Source organism: Globicephala melas, chromosome 16 (assembly GCF_963455315.2).
Source record: "Globicephala melas chromosome 16, mGloMel1.2, whole genome shotgun sequence".
NCBI classification, from domain to species: domain Eukaryota; kingdom Metazoa; phylum Chordata; class Mammalia; order Artiodactyla; family Delphinidae; genus Globicephala; species Globicephala melas.
In genome coordinates, this window is record NC_083329.1 from 37,024,566 (window position 1) to 37,045,873 (window position 21,308).

Here is a 21,308-nt window from a genome sequence, read left to right on the forward strand (position 1 = left end):
CAGAGTTTTTTTTTCAGGTTTAATAAGGAATATTGATACTTTTAATGGGTAATATTGCTCTTTCTTGGTATTACTAGAGAGAATTCTTTATAGCTTTACTAAGATGTATACTTGCTCTACAAAGATAATGAACTTTAGAGTCAGGTGGATGTGGATTTAAATCATGGCGTGACATTTCTAAGTCTGTTTCCTTATCTGGGAAATGAATTGGTATAATGTATATCAAGTGTTTGGCATAGTCTTGACATACAGTAGATGATTAATGAAAGATATCTATGGTTTCTATTATTATTAATTGTAGTAGTAGTATTATTTTTTTCCCAGAGCAGGCATTGTTAGGGAGGTCCAAGGGTGCCAGAAGGGAGGGATTCCCATTAAACGAGATAGAAAGTAAAGGAAGTGAAACCCAGGGGCTGGACAAGAAGAACTTTTCCATTTTACTCATCTGAGTGGATCCAGTTTGTGACTCTTCTCTTCCCTCTCATTCGTATGGAAAATCCTGATTATGTGAATATGATTTTGCTTTTGGAACAGGTGCTGATGTCTACTTCAGACAATGTGTGACCCAGATCAACCTGAGAAATGACAAGTGGGAAGTCCTCAGGGAAACAGGCTCCCCTGAGCTGTTTGATATTGCTGTCCTCACGATGCCAGCTCCCCAGATTCTGCAGCTTCAAGGTGACATCGTCAACTGTGAGTCTCAGCCTGCACTGTTTACCTTAGGGAATGGGCTCCCTTTGAGAGAGCGTGAATTCAGTTTAACTGACTTAGCAAAGGGTCTATTAGGGATTCTACTGATTTGCATGTTTTAAAAACTGACACTATGGTCTGGTTCATTATATTAGTCTAGGTCAAATTGAAATCCAGAGTTTTAAAAACCCAGTTAAAAATGGAATATTTCTCTTTTTTTCCTTGCCTTTAAGAAGTAAGTATTTTTGATGGAGATGTAGTCGTTTGGCCCAAAAGAAGAACAGTCTCTGTGGCCATTCTGGAAAAAAGAAGGTTTTTATGATATAAGCATTGATTATGTGACAAGCCTGGTAAACCTTACCGTGGATCGTTCTTGAGTGTGACTCTCATGTTCTTCCCTGATTGTGATTTGTTGACTCACCTTTCACCTGGCTTCTCCCACCTCCTTTTTAAAAAAACAGCTTTGAGACTAATTCACATACCATACAACTCATCCATTTGAAGTGTATATTTCAATGGTGTTTAGTATATCCAACGACATACTGCAACCATTCCCACACTCAATTTTGGAATATTTTCATCACCTCAGAAAGACACCCCATATCCTAAAGCTCTCACCTCCGTCCCTCCATCCCCCATCTCTGCCTCCAACTCTAAGCAAACAGTAATCTATTTTGTCTCTATAGATTTCCCTGTTACCTGGATTCTTAAGAAAAGCTTTTCTATAGCTCTGCTTTGTATCTACCTATGCCAGGTTTAACTGATTATTCTCCTCCCTTTCATCATGTCTGACTGACCCTGACACATCAAAGTCATTGATTTCTGGAGGATACCTCATCTTGCTTTCAAGTCCATGAGTTATAACAAAGCAGAGTCTGGTGATGGTGGCAAGGCTTTGGGGATGTGACATGCCTGTAGCTTTTGACTTGGTGGCATGACTGAAGGTGATATTGGATTTGATTGAGAAATAGCCTTTTATGCCACTGTTAGAAAGAAAACTGGTAATGAATATCATTTATAGATCCTAGATTTAGAACCGTAATAGAGATTGTTCTCTGAGGAAGAATGTAACTGCATATTACATCTTGAAAGCAGTTTGACTATCAGTTCTACCATGCAGTAGCAATATATAGCTTCTTTTGTTGTACAGTCTGAGACATATAGAAAGGATTGGAATGTTTATTAGATAGCTATAGGCAAAGTAAAAAACGAATTTCAAAGATCTCTTTCATGAGTCTACCTCTAGTGTGTTGCCAAAGTCACTTTAAAGTAGGATAATTTATTGCCTCGGATTCTGTAATAATTGGATTGATTTTGAGAGTGTTAAATAACATACTGTAACTTAACTAAAACACAGTAATTGGTTAGTATATTCAGTGGTACTGTAAATTACATATTCCAATTTTTAAAAGCTACATAGTTTTGTATGTGGAGACCCTTCAGTGTTGCATTTTGAAGGTATTTCTCAATATTTGTATTGAATGACATATAAAATATAATACCATGGCATAGACTGAGTCCTAAGATGTTTAAGGGCCTGCTAATTAATAATTTTATTTAGATCATCTTTATCCTTATTTTTTGAGTAGCTGAACTGTGTTGGTCTGAGAGAGATAACTTAAATTCTTCTACTATTATTGTATTTCTGTCTTTCCTGGGGTTTTGGGGAACAAATTTTGCTTTATGATTTTTTTATACCACATTATTTGATTCATAATATTTCTTCATTAAAATTTACCCTTTAACCTTGAGTTCTTTCTTTAGTGTCATTTTCATTTTATTTTGCTTTCGTATCATTCTTGACTGATAAATGAGATGCTCATTGTTTTATTTTCATTTGTCTGGTGCATCCTTTTTACTTTTAGCCTTTCAGAGATATTTTATTTTAGAAGTACCTCTTTTGTATTTGGTTATCTTTGAGTCAAGTAATTTCATAAAGATATATCTTATTGTTAATAGTTTTGTGTCAGTTTTTCATGAATCGTGTTGTGCATTTTGTATTTGAAGGTTCAGCTTTTCCCTTATTTTCAGCTGTTTCCTTCTAATACTTAACATAACCATCTATCTATATCTGTTCCATTTATTATGATCTCAGAGTATCTTAAAAACTTCAAAGTATCTCCCTTCCATATCTGCTGTTTGTCTCAACTCACTGTCAGTTTTGGTCTTTGCATTATTTTTATTTTCTATTTCTAGCCTTCCTCTATGTCACTCATGTAGTTTTCAAATGTGTTCCTTTTGCTCCGTTCCTTGAGATTGTTTCAAAGAGGTCATATATTCCTTCACTGTTTTCAAGTCATTGCCTAAGTGTTTGTTGAACTAATCTGCTTCCTGGAAAAATTTTTCTGCTATGTATTTTTCATCAGCTCATTTGTTAGGTTCTGTACGTTCTGTTGTCTTCCTCATTTTCTCTGCATAGGTCCCTGTCTAATCATTACTCATCTTTAAATGGGGCCATTTCTGTCAATTTGTGAAGGAAAGTGTTGTTGCAGAGGCCAGACATTTTGGTCAAAGTATATTGAATAAAATTTGTAAATATTTAGCTGTGAACTATTAAATGCTAGTGATCATTAATATATTTACTAACATGGGAAGATTTAAAAATATTTTTAATTTAAAAAAGATAAAAGAATGCATTGCTATTTCTTTTCTATCTATCCAAAATAGTTTAATAACATTGTTATTGCTTGAAGATGATTTTCATCTTCTTTGATACAATTTTTTGAACTGTCGTAACTTTAAAAATAAGGATAGTTTACTCTTACTATAAAAAATGATAATGGTGACACCATTTGAAAAAGTGTATTGTGCTGAAGAGGAAATAGATCTTTTTTCCTTTTCTTTTTTAGTGGTGGGATATGTAGGCTCTTTATGATGAAAAAGTTTAAGAATGATTGACTTGGTACTTTTGACTAAGAGTAAGGATCTTTGGGGGGTTTTACTGGCTCAGTGCAGAATTGGACCTCATGCAAGCAATTCTTTGTTTGTTTCGTTGTTATGAAATAACCCATTTTAGCAGTAAAGGTTTAAAACAGAATGTCCTAACATGACCCTTGAATACCTGTGGGTCTAAAACAAAGGGATTAAAAACATATGATTTCTATTTATCTTATAAATCTCAATAAGGACCTCAGTATGAGGAATTAGTGTCATCTCTCTGTTTCTCAAGAACCTTAAATACACTCTTGCTTGCTTATTAGACATCTTCCGTTTCTGTGAAAGACCTCCATTTACAAAGCTATCTATTGCCATCTAGTGGACGCAGTATATATTGCAGTTCCCCTCCAAATTTTTTTAACTAGAGACAACTATGAAGATGACCGAAATATAGGCTGTAAAACTATCTGTAATATAATTCACAAAACTCCATTCACACAAGGAAATAAATTTAGGTCCATGATAATTAACTTACCCAAAAGTTCATAGCTAATTAGTGACAGAACTAGGGCTGTGCTACAGGTCTCACATTCATACAAACTATAAGCAGCCCTGTGTCTTTGGCTTTCTTTGTGCTCGTCTTTTCATTCTCTCTGTCTCTCTTTTTAAATCATGTCTACCCCTTAGAATCAATATAGTACCATCTCTTACATGAAAGACTTCCCTTTTGATTACAGTGTGGTCTGGATTTTCCCTTATCCATCCTCCCTTTCCCTATTTTCCTTTTTACAAAAGAAACAGAACTAGGTTTTTTTTGGCAATTACTTATTACACTTACTACATTCTCCCAGTTAGGAGAACAGGGAAGCTTTATGAACTATATAGTGAACCTCTTATGATTCATGATTTGCCATCTGGTTCTATAACAGTGCTACTCTCTCTATATTAATATTATAAAAACTAGCTCACTTAATCCTCACAACAATCCTAATTACTGTTATTTCCATTCTTGGTGGTGATGCTGAGATATGAGCCTTAGTAGTGTGACTCCAGAGCCCGTTATACACGGTGTCAGACTACCCTACGTTATACACGTAACCACCGTTATACACGGTGTCAGACTACCCTAATACTGATTGTTTCATGTATTTGTGAGTTCCCACAGTGTCCTGCTCATTTTTGATCACCATGTTTTCCAAACTTGCCTAATGAAGATTGAGAGTTGAAAACATTTAAGGGGCACCTTTGAGAAGGTTTTGATTGTTAGGGTTTGGGTCAGGCCCAGGAATCCATACCTTTAACAAGCACCTTATGGGAATTTTTTCCTCCCAGTTAGGCCTGTTTGGGACATTCTGTCTTATCATTATACTCATCAGATTTTATTATGATTCTTATATTCCGGTAAGTTTCTTTCCCACTAAACCATAAAATCCAGGCGGAAAGAGCTCCTATAGACCACCGCATCCCCACCCAGCATCAAGTACCAAGGTGCATGCAGGCCCACACACCACTATTATTGTTCAGTCAATATGTGCCAAATGACTGAACATCTGTCTTGTTTCCCAACTTGATTATAAGCTCCTAGAATTCAGCTAATCTTAGAGTCTACTCGTCCTGGCTTGGTCCCTGAGTCACGGTACTAGGATGAAAGCGTGAACCTTGGATGGATCATAGAATTTTAGGACTAGGAGGAAGCTTGAGGCTCATTGGTTCTTCCACCCCGATGAGGAATTTAAGACAGCATCTGCCCTGTACAAGTTCATACAATTTATTAGGGGCTGGACAGGAGAAAGTATGGTCAAGAAAAAAGCAGGCGCCTTTCAAATATCATTATTGTCTTGATTTCATGTTTCCTACACACTTAAATAGAGCTCTTCATCAACTGGAATGGAACATCTGGGCCTGAAATCCACAAACCTGACTTTCCTGCCATAGTTCTTTCATACTCCTGCTAGGAAAGTGGCAGAGGCAGTGGAAAGGATGTGGGGTAAACAATGTACGGAAAATTTCTTTCCTCTACATCAGACTGCCTCTGACATGGGGCTCCTCAGGTTTTCTCCCACATGCTTATATTAAAAGAATGCTTTTTTTTTTTTTTTTTGCGGTACACGGGCCTCTCACTGTTGTGGCCTCTCCCATTGCGGAGCACAGGCTGCGGACGCGCAGGCTCAGCGGCCATGGCTCACGGGCCCAGCTGCTCCTCGGCATGTGGGATCTTCCCGGACCGGGGCACGAACCCCTGTCCCCTGCATCGGCAGGCGGACTCTCAACCACTGCGCCACCAGGGGAGCCCAGGAATGCATATTTTTAAAGGTCTCCTAATGAATAATCTTCCTTTATAGTTTGGTATGCTATCTCACATCCTTAAAACCAGAAGGCTAATTTTTTTTTTTTTTTTATGAAACGAAAGGAAAGAAGGAAGGAATGAAGGAAAGGGAGGGGAAAGGAAGGAAGGAAAAGAGAAAGAAAGAGAGACAGAGACAGAGGCAGAGAGACACAGAGAGAGAAGGAGACAGACTGGGTCTGGAGCTGGACTCTCCGTGTGAGAGCCACTCCTCCTATCCCCGTGGAGACTCACGTGCATTCCTGCTCTGACCAGATGAATCCACAGAGGTGAGAACCATATTCATCTGAGCAGAAACATGTCAGTAACCCTCCGGGGAGAAAATGTGCTAGTCCTGCCCTACCCTCACCCCGTAAAACACTGCTAATTTTGGACCAAAGCCCTCAAGCCCCCTAACATTACTTCAGAAAGCAGACAAAAGTGTGGTCCATGCTGAGCATGTGGCCACAGATCAGGAGAGTTGCCAAAAAGAGAGTTGAGAGAGGCAAGGAGAGTCATCTAGCTGGCCTCCTTTCTAGAGGAATCCTGGTCTCCTCTGGGTTCCTTGAATGAACCACACATTCTTCATCTGTGCGTTTACTCACAAAGCTCCCATTGCCTAGAACAATTTGACACATCCTTTGTGTTCTCTGTCCTTCAGGATTCAGCTCTGGGCCTCTGAGTTCTTCAGAGCTTCCTGGGGGCTCTGTGCTTCAGGGAAAGCGTTCAGAACCTTCTCTAGCACTTGGGTTTTATACTACTTATTTAGCGTTGGCTACTCTGTGGAGGGAGTGAAGAACGTAGACTGACAAAGCCAGGATTCGTAACGCAGCTCTGCCACTTACTGTCTGGGTGATTTGGGGCAAGTTGCTTAACCTCTCTGAGCTTCGATTTCCATGTTACTAAAATGAGGGTAAATAACATTATCTAACCACATAGGATTACAGTGAAGATTACATGAGGTAATCTGAGTAGAGGATTTAGAAGTATTAAAGTTAATGTTCCCAGTAACTTTTTAGTGTTTGTGACTTTTTACCATTAAGGAAAAGGTCTGAGATGTCTATTTAAAGGGTTGTATGCTTGGTGTTGGGGATTAAACAAAGGTGGCTATTTTATTTTCAGGGTTTTACAAGTAGGATACATTACAGACATATTCCTTGTTGTGAAAGAACATGACAACTGCCTTGAAAACTCTATATTAATTAACTTTAATTAACGAACTGATCACTTTTTTAAGAGGAGTAAGTCATTATTGGAGCTTTTTCACAAGTCAACAGCGACATTTTTATGAAAGCCACCTCTTTTAGAGGGAGGTACAACCTCACTCCCTCCTTCACCTCTTCACCCCACACCCCCAAACCTGTACCAGAGTAAGAGAATAAACACCTTGTCATAACATCTACCCCCACCTGCGTGACTTCCATGCACACTGTTCATAGGATCACCCATACCTCTGAGGAAGCATCATTATGGGAATATTTCTTAAGTGTCCCCATGTTCCTGACATTTTTCTAAATGCTAACTCAAGTAATTTAGAAGATGCCATGACCATTGGCCAGGTGTTCTCATGAAGCTGTGTGTGGGCACAAAAATAAGAGATGAGCTTTACGTCTGACAAGTGTAAAAGTTCTGTGTTGGGGAAACTGATGTGAAAGCATTTTTATAAGATGATGTGGTCTGAGCTCTTGGTTATGAATAAGCAAATGGTAGTGGGGGAGATATCTCTGTAGATGATTCATTATTGTCAGTCAAATGTGTGCCCACAAAAAGGCAGCCAGAAAAATCCTAGTAAGGATTTTGGATATCAGTAATAAGGATATTGGAAACACAGTGAGAAACATTACTTTGCCCTTGTGCAAAACAATGGTGTATTTGTATCCAGAATATAGTATGGTCATCTTGAGTTAAAATTTACAACACTAGGGTGCAAAGGATCGTCTGTTCCTTCATTTCTCTAAATATACAAATTATCTGCTTAGAGCATCTTTTTATCCACCTGATAGGAAACCCACCCTCAGTCATCATTAGAGCTGCCTCCCTTCCCTTTGGGATCACACAGGAGCCCCAGGCTTTTGTAGTGCCAGAAAACAGGGGAGGTGTGGGGCGTAAGTCCATAAGGTTGCCATCATTATTGCTCCTCCTCTGCTGTGTGGGGCTGGGCCAGCCCTGGTCCTCTGACATGGGTTAGACACATTGCCTTGTGTGGACTCAGGGATGCCTTTCTAGGGATAACACTGTACTGACACTGAGATCTTTCCACTGCTCTCCAGGGTGAGAGACATGCTTCAAAGGCATTCTGCAGCAAGATCCCAGCTGGGCTGGGTATACAAGTGAGAGCCAGGTCTCTCTCTCTCTCCCCCAAACCCCTGTCCCTTAAACATTTCATCTCCACTCCCTACCCACTCCCACTTTCAGGAATCCACTAGCTGAATCCAACTTAAGACTCTGAAAAAGAAAGACACTTCCCTTTCGCGTGTCTGTATGTGAGGCGGGAGGCATCCCAACCTTTAGAAACACAACAGTGAGCATCTCTTTCATAGATTGGAGGGTGGAGAAAGGAGAGTTGATTTTCCCTAAATGACTTATTTTGGTGAGTTCTTTAATTTCTGGTTGCTATATTATAGCAAAGATGTAATAAACCTATAGGTCTCAAGAATGCAAACTATAATAACTAAAGGATGCATGCATGAATATAGTCTAAAAGAAATGAAAAATCCTTTATCTAGAAATATAAAACTCCACAGCTGTACAATGGCGATTTACAATGGCAATAGAGATATATGTATACATATACATGTATATTTAATTATAAATTAGGAGAATCTGAAATTGTTATTAAAATTCTAGAATACAACCACCAAAGGAAGAACAGAAACCTTCAAGCCTTAAGGTACACAGTTTTAGACTAAGGAATTGCCACTTTACTTCAGAGTACAGAAGTTTTCAATCCAATAAAATATTATTTGACTGCATCTAAAAAATGCTTACTTGGCTTACATTTTAAAAATTGAAACACTTGTTCGCCTGAAGTGTAGTCATTTAAAAGTTTCAGTAAATTCACAGATGGTAGGTTTTTAGTGAACTATTAAAAATCCTAGGGGTACATTTTTAACTTTCTAAAGATGTCCTAGTAAATAACCACTTTCTCAGTAGTCACCTATGTACTCTCCCCCTCTTTTCTCACATCGGTGCTCTAGCAAGCAAAACAGAGCTCCTCAGGCTGTCACCTCACTCTGTTTTCCTTTCTAACCTCTGGCTACATACTCTGGTTTCAGATATTCTACCACCAATTTGCACCTTAATACTGTACTTGACATACACAAAATTGTTCAGTATCTTTCTTCTTCTAATGTTATGTGATTTTTGAATTTGAATTTTATTTTATAATTAATACACTTTATTGATGAAAAACTTGAAACTAAAAAGAAAATAAAATGCATTCATAATTCCAGCCCCATGGATCTTAACCCAGTTAATACATATTTCTAGGTATTTTTAAGGTAGAAATAAAATATTTTTTTTACTTTATAATATCTTAGGAAAATTTTTTCAATGCCAGTGAATGTTCACATTTGTCATAATTTTTACTATATAGTGTTCTATTCTTTGTATTTACCTTTATGTATTAAACCAGTTTGATGAACATTTAGGAGGTTTCCAAGTTTGCAAAGTGTAGCTTTGATAGTGCAAATCTGAAACAAAAATTTTCTGCACTAAACTCCATACTGGATGCAAACAGTTATTTTCATATAGAGTAGAATAAGGTCCTCTTGATGACTTTTGTTCTAAGTTTTCTTTGTTAATCTAATGTTTTATTTCTCTCTGTGTGCCTTAGAATAAGGTTTCATTAAAAAATCCTGTTGGACTACTGATTTGAATTGCATTGAATTTGAGTGTTAATTTAGGAAGAATTTATGTCTTTACAGTACTGCATCTTCTCATCCAAGAAAGTCAAAGTTCTCTATTTAGGTATTTTTACGTCCGTCAGAAAAATTTTGTAGCTTTTATCTTAAGAACTTACACATTTCTTATTAGGCGTATTGGGGAATCTTTTATGTTTGTAGAGATCGTGAGTAATATCACTTTTGTTGTTTTATGTTTATTTAGGTATTTACAGAGAACACCACCTAGCTGAATTTTTAAATCTAACATGAAAAGTCTGTTTCTTTTGATAGGAGAATTCAACACTTTTACATTTATTCGAATAATAACTATATTGTATTTATCCTTTACATCTCTGTCTACTTACTTATTTTACTTTTTTTTCACTTTTTTTCCACTTTCTTACTTGCCAGCTTTATCAAGTATTTCTTATTCCTTTCCTCACATTATTTATAGGATCTACAGTGCTTTGTCATCCCATTAATGGTCATCTTCTTATCCCTTACAAACACACTTAAATTTAAACATACTCCATCTCCCTCCTATTTCTCTCTACCTCATTCCACAAATATTTTTTGAATGTCTATTGTATTACATTTTGTTGGGTAAGTTAAAAAAATTAAGTAGTCCTATTTTTTCCTCTCCCCAAGTATATTTTTTTTATTACTTTAAACGACAAAGCTGATTAGTAATCTTATAAAAAATGAAGGAATCCAAAGTTGAATTAGTAATTCATTCCCTGTGCTGTCTTCCTTTCCCACTCCCTGGAGGTAACTGATGTTAACAGTTTAGTGAGTGCCCTTCCACACCTTGCTTCAGGCATATGGGCACCTTCTAAATGTATTGTTTTGAAATTGGCATTTTAAATTAATTCCTTTGGATAAATACTTCTAATTTATTTCTGTTTAACAGCTGCATGATCTTCTCTAGTTTGGGAGTACCAGAATTTAGTTTTTCATCTCATTGTTTATTGATAACATTCATGTGGTTTCTCTTTTTTTCCTATTTATTCCTGTTTATTGCTAAATTGGGTGATAAAATACCAACATTGGAATTTGGGGGTCAAAAGCTCTGTATGTTTTAATACATACTGCCGTATTACTTTCCAAAAATTTTGTGATGATTCTCATTCTTAATGTTTGAGAATGCCTGTTTTTCTATATACTCATTTGCACTGGACGTTTTTAATGTTTTATTAATCTTTTTAAGGTTTCTGCCAAATTGATAAATGAAAACAGGTACATCATTCTTGCTTTAATTTGCATTTACCTTGACTGAAAGTGAGATTGAGCCTCATTTCATGAGTTTATTGGACATTTAGATTTCCTCTTTTGTAAATGTCCTGGTCATCTCCTACACTTTCTTTTCTAGTGGGCTATTTGTCTTTTAGGAGCATTTTACATATGAGATATTAAAGTTTTTCATATGGTATTACAGATATCTACCAGACTACCATTTATTTGTATTTTGCTCTTGTTTATGTCATTTGCCATAATAATTTGTTAAGATTTTTATTTAGTCAAGTCTATCTTTTCTTTTATAGATTTCCTGGATTTCCTGACTCGCTAAGAACTGTTTCTCTCATTCTAAAGTCATATAAATATTATAAATTATATTTTAATAAATTTAATTCTTATGCTTTACATTTAAATCTTTATCTATTGACATAATATGTGTTTTATAAGGTATGAGATATGGATCTAGCTTTGTGGGCATTTTCCTCCATAGTGGTACCAATTATACCAGCACCATTTATTTAATAAGAGTTTCTTTTTCCCACTAAATTGAAATTCCACATTTGCTATATGATAAGTTCCTTATATACTTGCATCTGTTTCTGGATATCTATTCTGTTCCATTTATTTACTCCTTTGCCAAACCATCACTATTTTCTTTATAATCACTTTGTGGTCGTAACTCATTTTTAAGGAGTCTGAACTATATGGGTGTAAACATGAGGAAGTTTTATTTTTTCCTGGAACTGCCCTCACACTTCCCTATTTGAACTCCATGTCTTTCTAGAGAGTGAGTGCCTTAATGACATCTTGATCATTTGCTCCAACTTTCTAGTCACTTTTGGCTGTTGGAATAGTCTCATTTTGGTTTTTAAGACACAGCTGTGTTTATTTTTGAACTTCAGTGCCAGGTAGACCTGTATGTGGTACTAGGGGCTTGTGGCAGAGTGAATTGTGGGGTCTGTTTTATACACACACCCCTTCAGTCTCTCTTTGAATATCTACCCACCCCCACCTTCAGACTATATTCTCCAGGAGACATTGATTGCTCCTATGACTGGCAGCTTGTTGGTGGTAAGAAGGTAGCCTTGGCTTCCCTGCACTTCATTCTTGTTGTCTGATGCTTAGTGTTGGTTCCATGTAGACAGTGTGTGGTGTGTTTTCTTGGCCCAGTGGGCAGATTTCAGCTTCACACGGAGCCTTTCTGGGGCTGTTAACAAACCCCTCCTATAGCCCAGAGGCAGTGAAGTCAGCACACCAGCAGAGCTTTGCCCCAGCCCCTGTAGGTTCTGCAGTTCAGCAAGTACGTAGTCAGAAAACATGGTCCTTGTCAAACCTTCCTGGAGCTCCCTCCCCAGGGTTTGTTTCTGAATTATCCTCTGGGGACTTCCTAGGAAGGGGAGTCACCTCCTCCCAGCTCACAGGATTTGGGGAAAAAACTTATCTCCAGGAATATGACATTCCTGAGAGAGCTTTCATATCCCCTTGAGTCTTCTTCCTATATTGACTGGGTAGTGGGGCTCAGAGCAGTAAGGCCAGTTCTTACTGGTAATTTCTCAGAACTCTGAGAGCAGATGGCCAGGTCCTTCTCCAGTGGCTTCTTTATTGCTTTTTATCCCTAACTTTACAGAGAGCCAGGATAAAGGAGCAAAAATACTATTGCAGTTTTAATGTCTGGAAGGCAAGAATTTCCTTACTATGCTTTTATTAATATATCCCAATTTAATAATAACCATGCCCCCATCAAAAAAGTTTGCTTGTTGACTTCCCTCTGCCCCACTTTAGCCCTCTGCCCGGCCTTCAAATTCAATTTAAAACTGCTTCCACAATAATATCTTCCCAACCACCAAGACCAGGCTATTTCTCCCATTACATGTTAGCCTAGTTTCCTGCGCCTCATGTTTTAACACTATCACAATTGTAATTAACTAATGGCTTAATCCATTGTGCAATGTGTGTCTTTCCTGGTAGAATTTAAGAATATAAAGCATAAGAAGACAGGAGCTGGTTCTGACTTACCTACTGCTTGTGAGCGCCTCACACATGTACACCTCAGTCTCTATTTACTCAGTGGATACTGACCAGTCTGAAATACATCATGAAGGACAGGCAGAGGGAGAGGAAGAGGAGGCTTTGGAGAGAAAACAGGTCTTAGCAAAAAGTTGGAAGTAGAAACATTTGTTTTATATATTGGAGCCTGAAAATAGATTGGCTTAGTGGGAATAAAGGCTTTGCAGTGGGGAATTTGGGGGAGATAAAGCTGGAAATGTGGATTTGGGGCAGAATGCAGTGAACATCTGTTGAACAAACAACAGAGGTCCTAGTTCATCAAAAAATATGGCATCTACCTTTTTAAAACCTGACTAGATACATTGAGATGGGAAACGACTTTACCTAATTGGATTGGGAGGAAAAAAACATTTGAGGACTTGGGGAACACTGTTCAAAAGGCTTCTAATCTTAACACATACACTCTCCTTAAACAGACACTTAACTTAGAGCTTTGGTAATCTATACTACAAAAATGCATAATTCAGAACTTATTATGTACCATAGAATATAATGATAAAATATTACTCATAATGAATACCTTCAACCTTCTTCCTAGAACTTCTAGAATCTCCCATCATCCTTGATGGAATAATGAGAACCAATTCTTTTTACTAAAAGAAGTTTAAATTCTTCATTCTTCCTTGAGATTTTGATGAAAAGATTTTGATTACAAGCACAAGAAACAAAAGTCCTTTATTCATCGAATAATATGCTTAATTGCTTTTTCCAGCAGACCATCTCCATAGGAGGGGAAATAATTCAATTTCTAAACTTCTTTAGATATTAGCTGTTCTGTTGGGCTTCCTGCAAGCTTATGAACTGAGATCTCAATTTTAGACCAAAAAAATAATTATTACTATTAAATTCCTTTTATTTATTATATCTTGATCTTCACCTTTCGTATCTGCCTCATCTACTTGTCCTTATTATTATTTAAAAAATATTAGACACGGAGAGTTGGTTCCACTTAATCTTACATTCTCTCTCTAAGTGCCTGAGAGGGAACCCAAGCTAATCTTTGCCTCTCTTCCACCCTCCCAAAACTTGAGAGTCAGCAGAAATGGCAGAGACTTTCATTCACCTTGGAGCTTAGGGTGATCTGGCACTGATATTATCAATACTTGTGCTTATTACACACTCCAGGTCCTGACAGGACAGAGGGAGTTTTCCTACTTAAATGTCCTTCTGAGGAACGAGTTACTTGTGTTGGGAAAAAAAAAAGAGCAAGAGAATTAACTTCGTGATGATGATGATAACCAACATCAAACAGAGTTTTTGTGAATTTCTATTATTAAGCATTTTACCTACAGTATATCTTTTACTCTTTACAGTCACCTTATGAGCATTATTTTATCCCATTTTATACAAGGGGAAAGTGAGACTCAGGGAAATTAAGATAACTTGTCTGATGTCACATAGCTTTTGGGTGGCAGATCTGGAATCCAGATTTTCTCTAGGCTCTAGTAATTGGGGCAAGGTACCTTTTGGCCTCTTTATCTGGCACTAATGTGTATGATCTCCCCATGCTTGATATAAATGCATCTATGATGTAAATATTTGGACTTTTTTGTTCTTGTACACATGCTGTCAATAGATGTATGATGTTTGAAACTAGGCCAGAAGGTTGCTTCTCTAGAGGAAGAAAAGATTCCTTCTTAATGCTGTCTTACTGCTGTGTACTTCCTTCCAAACTTAGAACTCTATTTTTCATTCAGAGTTCTTCGATAACAGAAAGGCTTTAAAAAGAAATGTCAAAACTAGAGATGGGGTGAGATGAAAGAGCAGAGAGCTATAATTCATTGAATTGCGTCATTATCACCAACTGAGTCACCAACTGAATTGAATTAAACTTTTCCCCATCTGAGCTGGCAAAGACATTTTAAAGAGAGAATAAATTTGAGAACTAAGATTCTTAGCTTTCTGGCTGACAGAGACATTTTAAAGAGAGAAGAAATTTGAGAACTAAGATTCTTAGCTTTCTGGTAGAAAAATCTGAAGATTCAAATAAAATGGGCTAAACACAAATAAGAACGTATTACCACAATCAACTACTAATTTTAAAACAGGGAATTTTTTTTTTTTTTTTTTTTTTTTTGCGGTACACGGGCCTCTCACTGTTGTGGCCTCTCCTGTTGTGCAGCACAGGCTCCAGATACGCAGGCTCAGCGGCCATGGCTCACGGGCCCAGCCGCTCCGCGGCATGTGGGATCTTCCCGGACCGGGGCACGAACCCGTGTCCTCTGCATCGGCAGGCGGACTCTCAACCACTGCGCCACCAGGGAAGCCCAAAACAGGGAATTTTAAACATTTAAGATTAAAAGAGAGCAAGAGAGTAATAGAAGAATACCAATATTCTACATTGGATAATGTTTTTCTCAAATTTGTTTTTCTTTTCCACCAATGTATCTAATTTAAGAAGTTTCTTATTCTGTTGCATCAGATCTATGAGATATGGCTATCTGCTGACCAGACATTCTGGTCTTCTATCACTCTTCTGAAATCTAGTTTCCAGAGTCTGACATTTTTCATTCTGACCTGAATGTTTGCTTCTAGAAAAGAATGAGAGGGAGAATCTAAAAAAATACTTGAGTAGCTAGCACAGAACATTTTATGTTTACCAGTGTAGAATTCTCTGTTGGTTTGAAGAAGCTATTTAAATATCAGTCTCTCCCAAAATTTCTTCCATGAAATAGACAAAGAAAATTACTATATCCAAGGCAGAGTTTGCTTTCCATTTCTGTGAGCTCTTATAATTTTACTTGCCACAGGCATATGAGATTATAAAATTTTATTCCAAGGAGAGAAATTAAAATTCCAGTTTTATTTTTTTAAAATGGCAATTGTAATATTTTATTCAGATGTTGAATTTATTTTTTCATTATATAAATATTTATTGAACATCTACTGTGTGCTAGAAACTGTTCTAGACACTCTGAATACAGCAGTGAGCCAAACAATAAAAGTTCTAAGGAACTTCTGTTCCAGTGGTAGGAGGCATAATATTCTATAATATTCTATTCCAGTGGGAGGAGGAAAAATAAGTAAAATATCTATGTGAGATAATAGTAAGTACTGGGAAAGAAAATGAAGCTGCTATATGGAAATAAAAAGTGACCAGGAGTACTTTTGTGTATAGTATGAGCAGACCTGTGACAAAGTGATTTTTGAGCAGCAGAGACTTCAAGGTAGTGAAAATATGAGCCATGAGATTACCTGGAGGGATATCCTAGCAGAAATAGCTGCAAGTAGAAAAGCTCCAAGGAATGAGGAGTTTCACAAGGGGGCCATTGTTGCTGGTTTACAGTGCATAAGGAGGGGCAGTGGTAGGAGGTTAGAGCAGAGAGGAAGCAGGAGGCCCAATTATATAGGGCTTTGTGGACTGCGATAAAGACATTGGATTTTACTCCACATGAGATAGAAAGCCATTGAAGGAATGACGTGATCTAACTTAGATTTGAGGAGGTGTTTTCCTGCTGTTGTGTGGAATTTAGACTGTAAGAGAGTTGAGTTGACCAGATGGACTGATACTATAAAAATACAGGGCAGAAATGAGGGTAGCTTGGGTTGTAGCAGGTGGTGTGTTGAAAAATGGTTGCAAGCCAGATGTACAATAATCAATAGTTTTTGCATCAGTTCTCTTCCTGATATAGGATCTCAAGTGTTCAGATAGTTAGGGAGAAAACTAAGGCTTCAGTGGTGCCAAGAAAACGTTTGAAGGAAGAGGAAGTGATAAGCTATACAAATGCTGCCTATAGTTTCATGTAAGAGTTGGCCATTGGATTTAGCAATATGGAAAGCATAGGTGACATTGACAGTAGTAGTTTCTATGGGGTATTAGGAATGAAAAACAGATTGGAGAAGGCTCAAGAAGAAACAGGAAGAGAGGACATTGAGATAGTGGGTGAGACCAGTGTTTCTCAATTGGTTTTTTCATTATCATCTCCTTAAAGAGTTTTTTAGACACTCTCCTAATTGTCCTCCACCCACCCCAATGGAATTATAATATCATAGATATACTTTATATTTGCTACATATTTTATGTATATATATATGCTTTATATATAAAAAGAGTAAGAATTGTTTGTCCTTCAAGAGTCAATTTTTGCCCTTTGAGGGTGATATTACTCCTACTGAGAATGTCATGGTTTAGACAATCCTTTAGAGGAGTTTTTCTGTGAAGGGGGACAAAGAATTGGGCTGGTAGCTAGAGAAGGAGGTTGGATCATGTTTTTATTGTTTTATATTTTTAAGATGGGATGCATTATAACATGTTTGTGTGCTGTTGGAAAGAATATAATAGAAAGGGGGAAATTGATGTTGTAGACCACGATTTGACAGTTACAGGAGTCATGGTCTTGAGGAGGAGATAGAGGATGGGGGCTTAGATGGGAGCCAGACAGTTCTCCCACTATAACAGGAGGGAAGTCAGAGCACATGAGCACAGGTGGGGACGGGATGATATATTTGGAGATGAGAGCCTGTGGATGTCCTTTTCTGAACGATTTGTTTTCTCAGTGAAAAAAGAAGCAAGATCACCAGCTGAGATTGGGGAGGGGCAGGAGGTTTTGAAGGTTTAAAGGGAGAGGAGAGGTGTGACATAGTCATCTAGGGGAGTGAACTGAGCAGAATGAAGGAGGGTAGCCTGGCAGCATTAAGATCCACTTGAAGTTAGTGATTATGACTTTAAAATGAGACCAGTGAATATTTTTTCCCTCTAGCACTTGATCTCCTCTAAGCACATTAGATATTTTAAGTATTTGAATTAATGAATAAATGACTAAAGTGAGTGAATACTGAGTTTATGCTGTTGCTACCTAAGATTTTTTCAATTTACTAAACTGACATGTTTTTAATTGGAATGTTTTATACTTGATTTTGTTAAAATTAAGGCCTTTAGACAAGAACATAGTATAGCACACCCTGGTTCAAGTTTTCTGATCGAAGTAGCTAAGATCAGCAAGGATATTTAGTGCCTTTGTTTTAGCTGATGCTGTTGCTGAATATGGGAAGAGGATGTAAAAATGACAACTTGTTTGAATCTCTTTCTAAATATATTATTTTTATAAAAAGGAAACAAGGAGTCAATGGTAGTTTCTTTGAGGATGTGGTAGTCATTTGCTAGAAATTTCTGAAATTCTGAACTATGCTTATTCATTCATCCATTTATTAATTTAACAAGCATTTTCTCAGAGTCTCCTCTTTCATCAGCCACAAGAAGAACAAAACTGAATATAACATGATTTCTACCTTGAAGTACATTACAGGCATCTGGATGTTATACTACTTTTAGAAGAGGTGTATATAATTTACTTTAGACTACAAAAGATATACTCAAACTAATATATTTAGTGAACATGGTTCCTATGTAGTACCACATGCAATTAGAACTGATAAAGAATGTAATGATATTTGTAAAATAAAAAATTCAAACACATTAGTAAATTCAATACATTATCTATAAAATCTGTTTAACAGAAAACAGCGTGCTCACAGAGAGTGCTGTCATGACTACAATTGCGTGCTTCATAGAATCTTAATTAGAAATTACTAATTCTTAAAGAATTACTAATTCTCAAGATTGTTATACTTTCCTTTTTCAAGATCAGTTGGTGCTTTTGAAGAGTTAACAGCTTCATAAATTTGGCGTATGATTCATTCTTCTGTTGGGGCCAGGCTGGTGCCCACAGGCTGCAGGATACACAGATGAACAGCATGTGGCAGTGTTTAAATGCTGTTCGGAAAGCCAATGCCACAGGCCTAAGACAATTTAGAACACTTCTCTGCAATGATTGCACATGCATATTGGGATTATATTTTTCTTTTATATTGCTATGTGTCATGCTTTGTTTGCCAAACAGAATATAGAAAATGAATAGGCAGTTTTCTGGCACAAGTCTTAGTAGATAAATTGTCAGAATGAACTCTGTTGCTTAAGAAAAGCATAAACATAATTTAGTCACTGGATGTGGCTGTATGTAGGTTGTTGCTGTGGGGAATTTTGGTTTGGCCAAAGTGTTATTTTCTTTGAAAATTTTGATAGACTGAGGTTCTCTTTGTTTTCATAATACTCCCATTCCACCCCACCCACCAAAAGAGCAAGCTATCCAATTACTGAGGTTACACTTGTATAAATGTAGTTGCCCAAATCTAACATAATCATGAGTTTATCTTGTCATGACTTAAAATTATAGATATTATTTGAAAAAAAGAGAATTAAGCTCTTGATTCATTTTTTAAATTTTTTTTTTTTTTTTTTTTTTTTTTGCGGTACGCGGGCCTCTCACTGTTGTGGCCTCTCTCGTTGCGGAGCACAGGCTCTGGACGTGCAGGCTCAGCGGCCATGGCTCACGGGCCCAGCCGCTCTGCGGCATGTGGGATCCTTCTGGACCGGGGCATGAACCCGTGTCCCCTGCATCGACAGGCGGACTCTCAACCACTGCGCCACCAGGGAAGCCCCATTTTTTAAATTTTTACAGAGAGTTTTCTTTCATTTGGACTTTTTTCCCATATATAATGGAGTGAATTTTAGGCTACCCCCAAAATACAGATGTGTGTTTGTGTGTGTGTGTGTATGTGTGTGTGTATATATCCTCCTCATTGCCCTACACACTTTAAGATAATACTACTCGTAGTGATTGAAATCTTTATATAATAATATAATGGGGGAAAAGCTCTATGGATAGACAGTAGTCATTATCAGACAGTAGATGTATAAAGATATTTTTAGTTGGTGACTATTGTCCTTATGCATGAATGTTCTCGTTACTCTACCTTTTATATTTACTGTCATCCCAAAGACTTTGCTTTGAGACACTGTGATATCTTATTGCCCCCATTGCCAATTGCTTTCCAATTAACTCTCATACACATACATCTAATGAGCACTCACTGTATTCCAGGAATTGTCCCATTGTCCCAGATTCTGAGTTCACCTAGGTTAATGAGCCCTAGCCCCAGTTCTTAAGGAGCTTATAGTGGGAATATTTGTTGCATTTCTCTTCTCGTTGCTTCTGAAATATGTATTTTTTAATATATAATTAGGCTTAAGAGCAACTTCTGACCATTTCTTCTGCCCTTCTTCCTAGTCTGGGCTCTGCTGCTTATCTATGTGTCCTTGGGCACACTACTTAACCTCTCTAACTCCCTGATTCCTATTCTATACAATTGAGGTGATAATTCCTACCTCATCAGGGCACTGGGGGAGATTAAATAAGATAATGTATTAAAGCACCTAATAAATTGCTGGCACACGATCAGTGGTCAATGAAAGGAAACTGCTGCTGCTGTTGTTTAACTTGTATTTGTCACATGTCTGGCACTTATTGCTAAGGTTTAGTTCCCTTTCATTCCCTTGCTGTTATCCGTTCTTCAAACATTTGGCCAGTGGGAATTTAAAACTAAAGTAAATAGCAATAGGTCCAATTTATGAGCAACTTTTATGTGCTAGATATTTTATATCTTGTCAATAATCCTGAAAACAACCCAGTATTATTATTCCTACTATATAGGAGAAGACAAGGGAGATAAAAATTACTTTTTTAAGTGATGAAACTGACCACGCACCCCACGCAACCCAGCCAGCTCGTGGCCTCCTGAGAGCAAGCTGTGTGGCTGACAGGGTCTTGGTGCTCCGACCAGGTGTCAGGCCTGAGCCTCTGAGGTGGGAGAGCCGAGTTCAGGATATTGGACCACCAGAGACCTCCTGGCCCCACGTAGTATCAATTGGCAAGAGCTCTCCCAGAGATTTCCATCTCAACACTAAGACCCAGCTCCACTCAATGACCAGCAAGCTCCAGTGCTGGACACCCCATGCCAAACAACTAGCAAGACAGGAACACAACCCCACCCATTAGCAGAGAGGCTGCCTAAAATCATAATAAATTCACAGACACCCCAAAACACACCACCGGATGCGGTCCTGCCCACCAGAAAGACAAGATCCAGCCTCATCCACCAGAACACATGCACCAGTCCCCTCCACCAGGAACCCTACACAACCCACTGAAACAACCTTACCCACTGGGGCAGACACCAAAAACAACGGGAACTATGAACCTGCAGCCTACATAAAGGACCCCCCCAAACACAGTAAGTTAAGCATAATGAGAAGACAGAGAAATACGCAGCAGATGAAGGAGCAAAGTAAAAACCCACCAGACCAAACAAATGAAGAGGAAATAGGCAGTCTACCTGAAAAAGAATTCAGAGTAATGATAGTAAAGATATCCAAAATCTTAGAAACAGAATGG

General features: G+C 37.7%; 1 protein-coding gene across 2 annotated transcripts in view; it reads left to right on the forward strand.

Moving 5' to 3' along the window:
- RNLS (renalase, FAD dependent amine oxidase) overlaps positions 1-21,308 on the forward strand; it is a 270,146-nt gene that overhangs the window by 9,229 nt on the left and 239,609 nt on the right. For both annotated transcript variants that reach the window (XM_030864988.3, XM_060286576.2), the window contains exon 4: positions 535-693. In XM_030864988.3, coding sequence (XP_030720848.1) covers positions 535-693 — 159 coding nt within the window. The remainder of the gene's footprint in view (positions 1-534; positions 694-21,308) is intronic.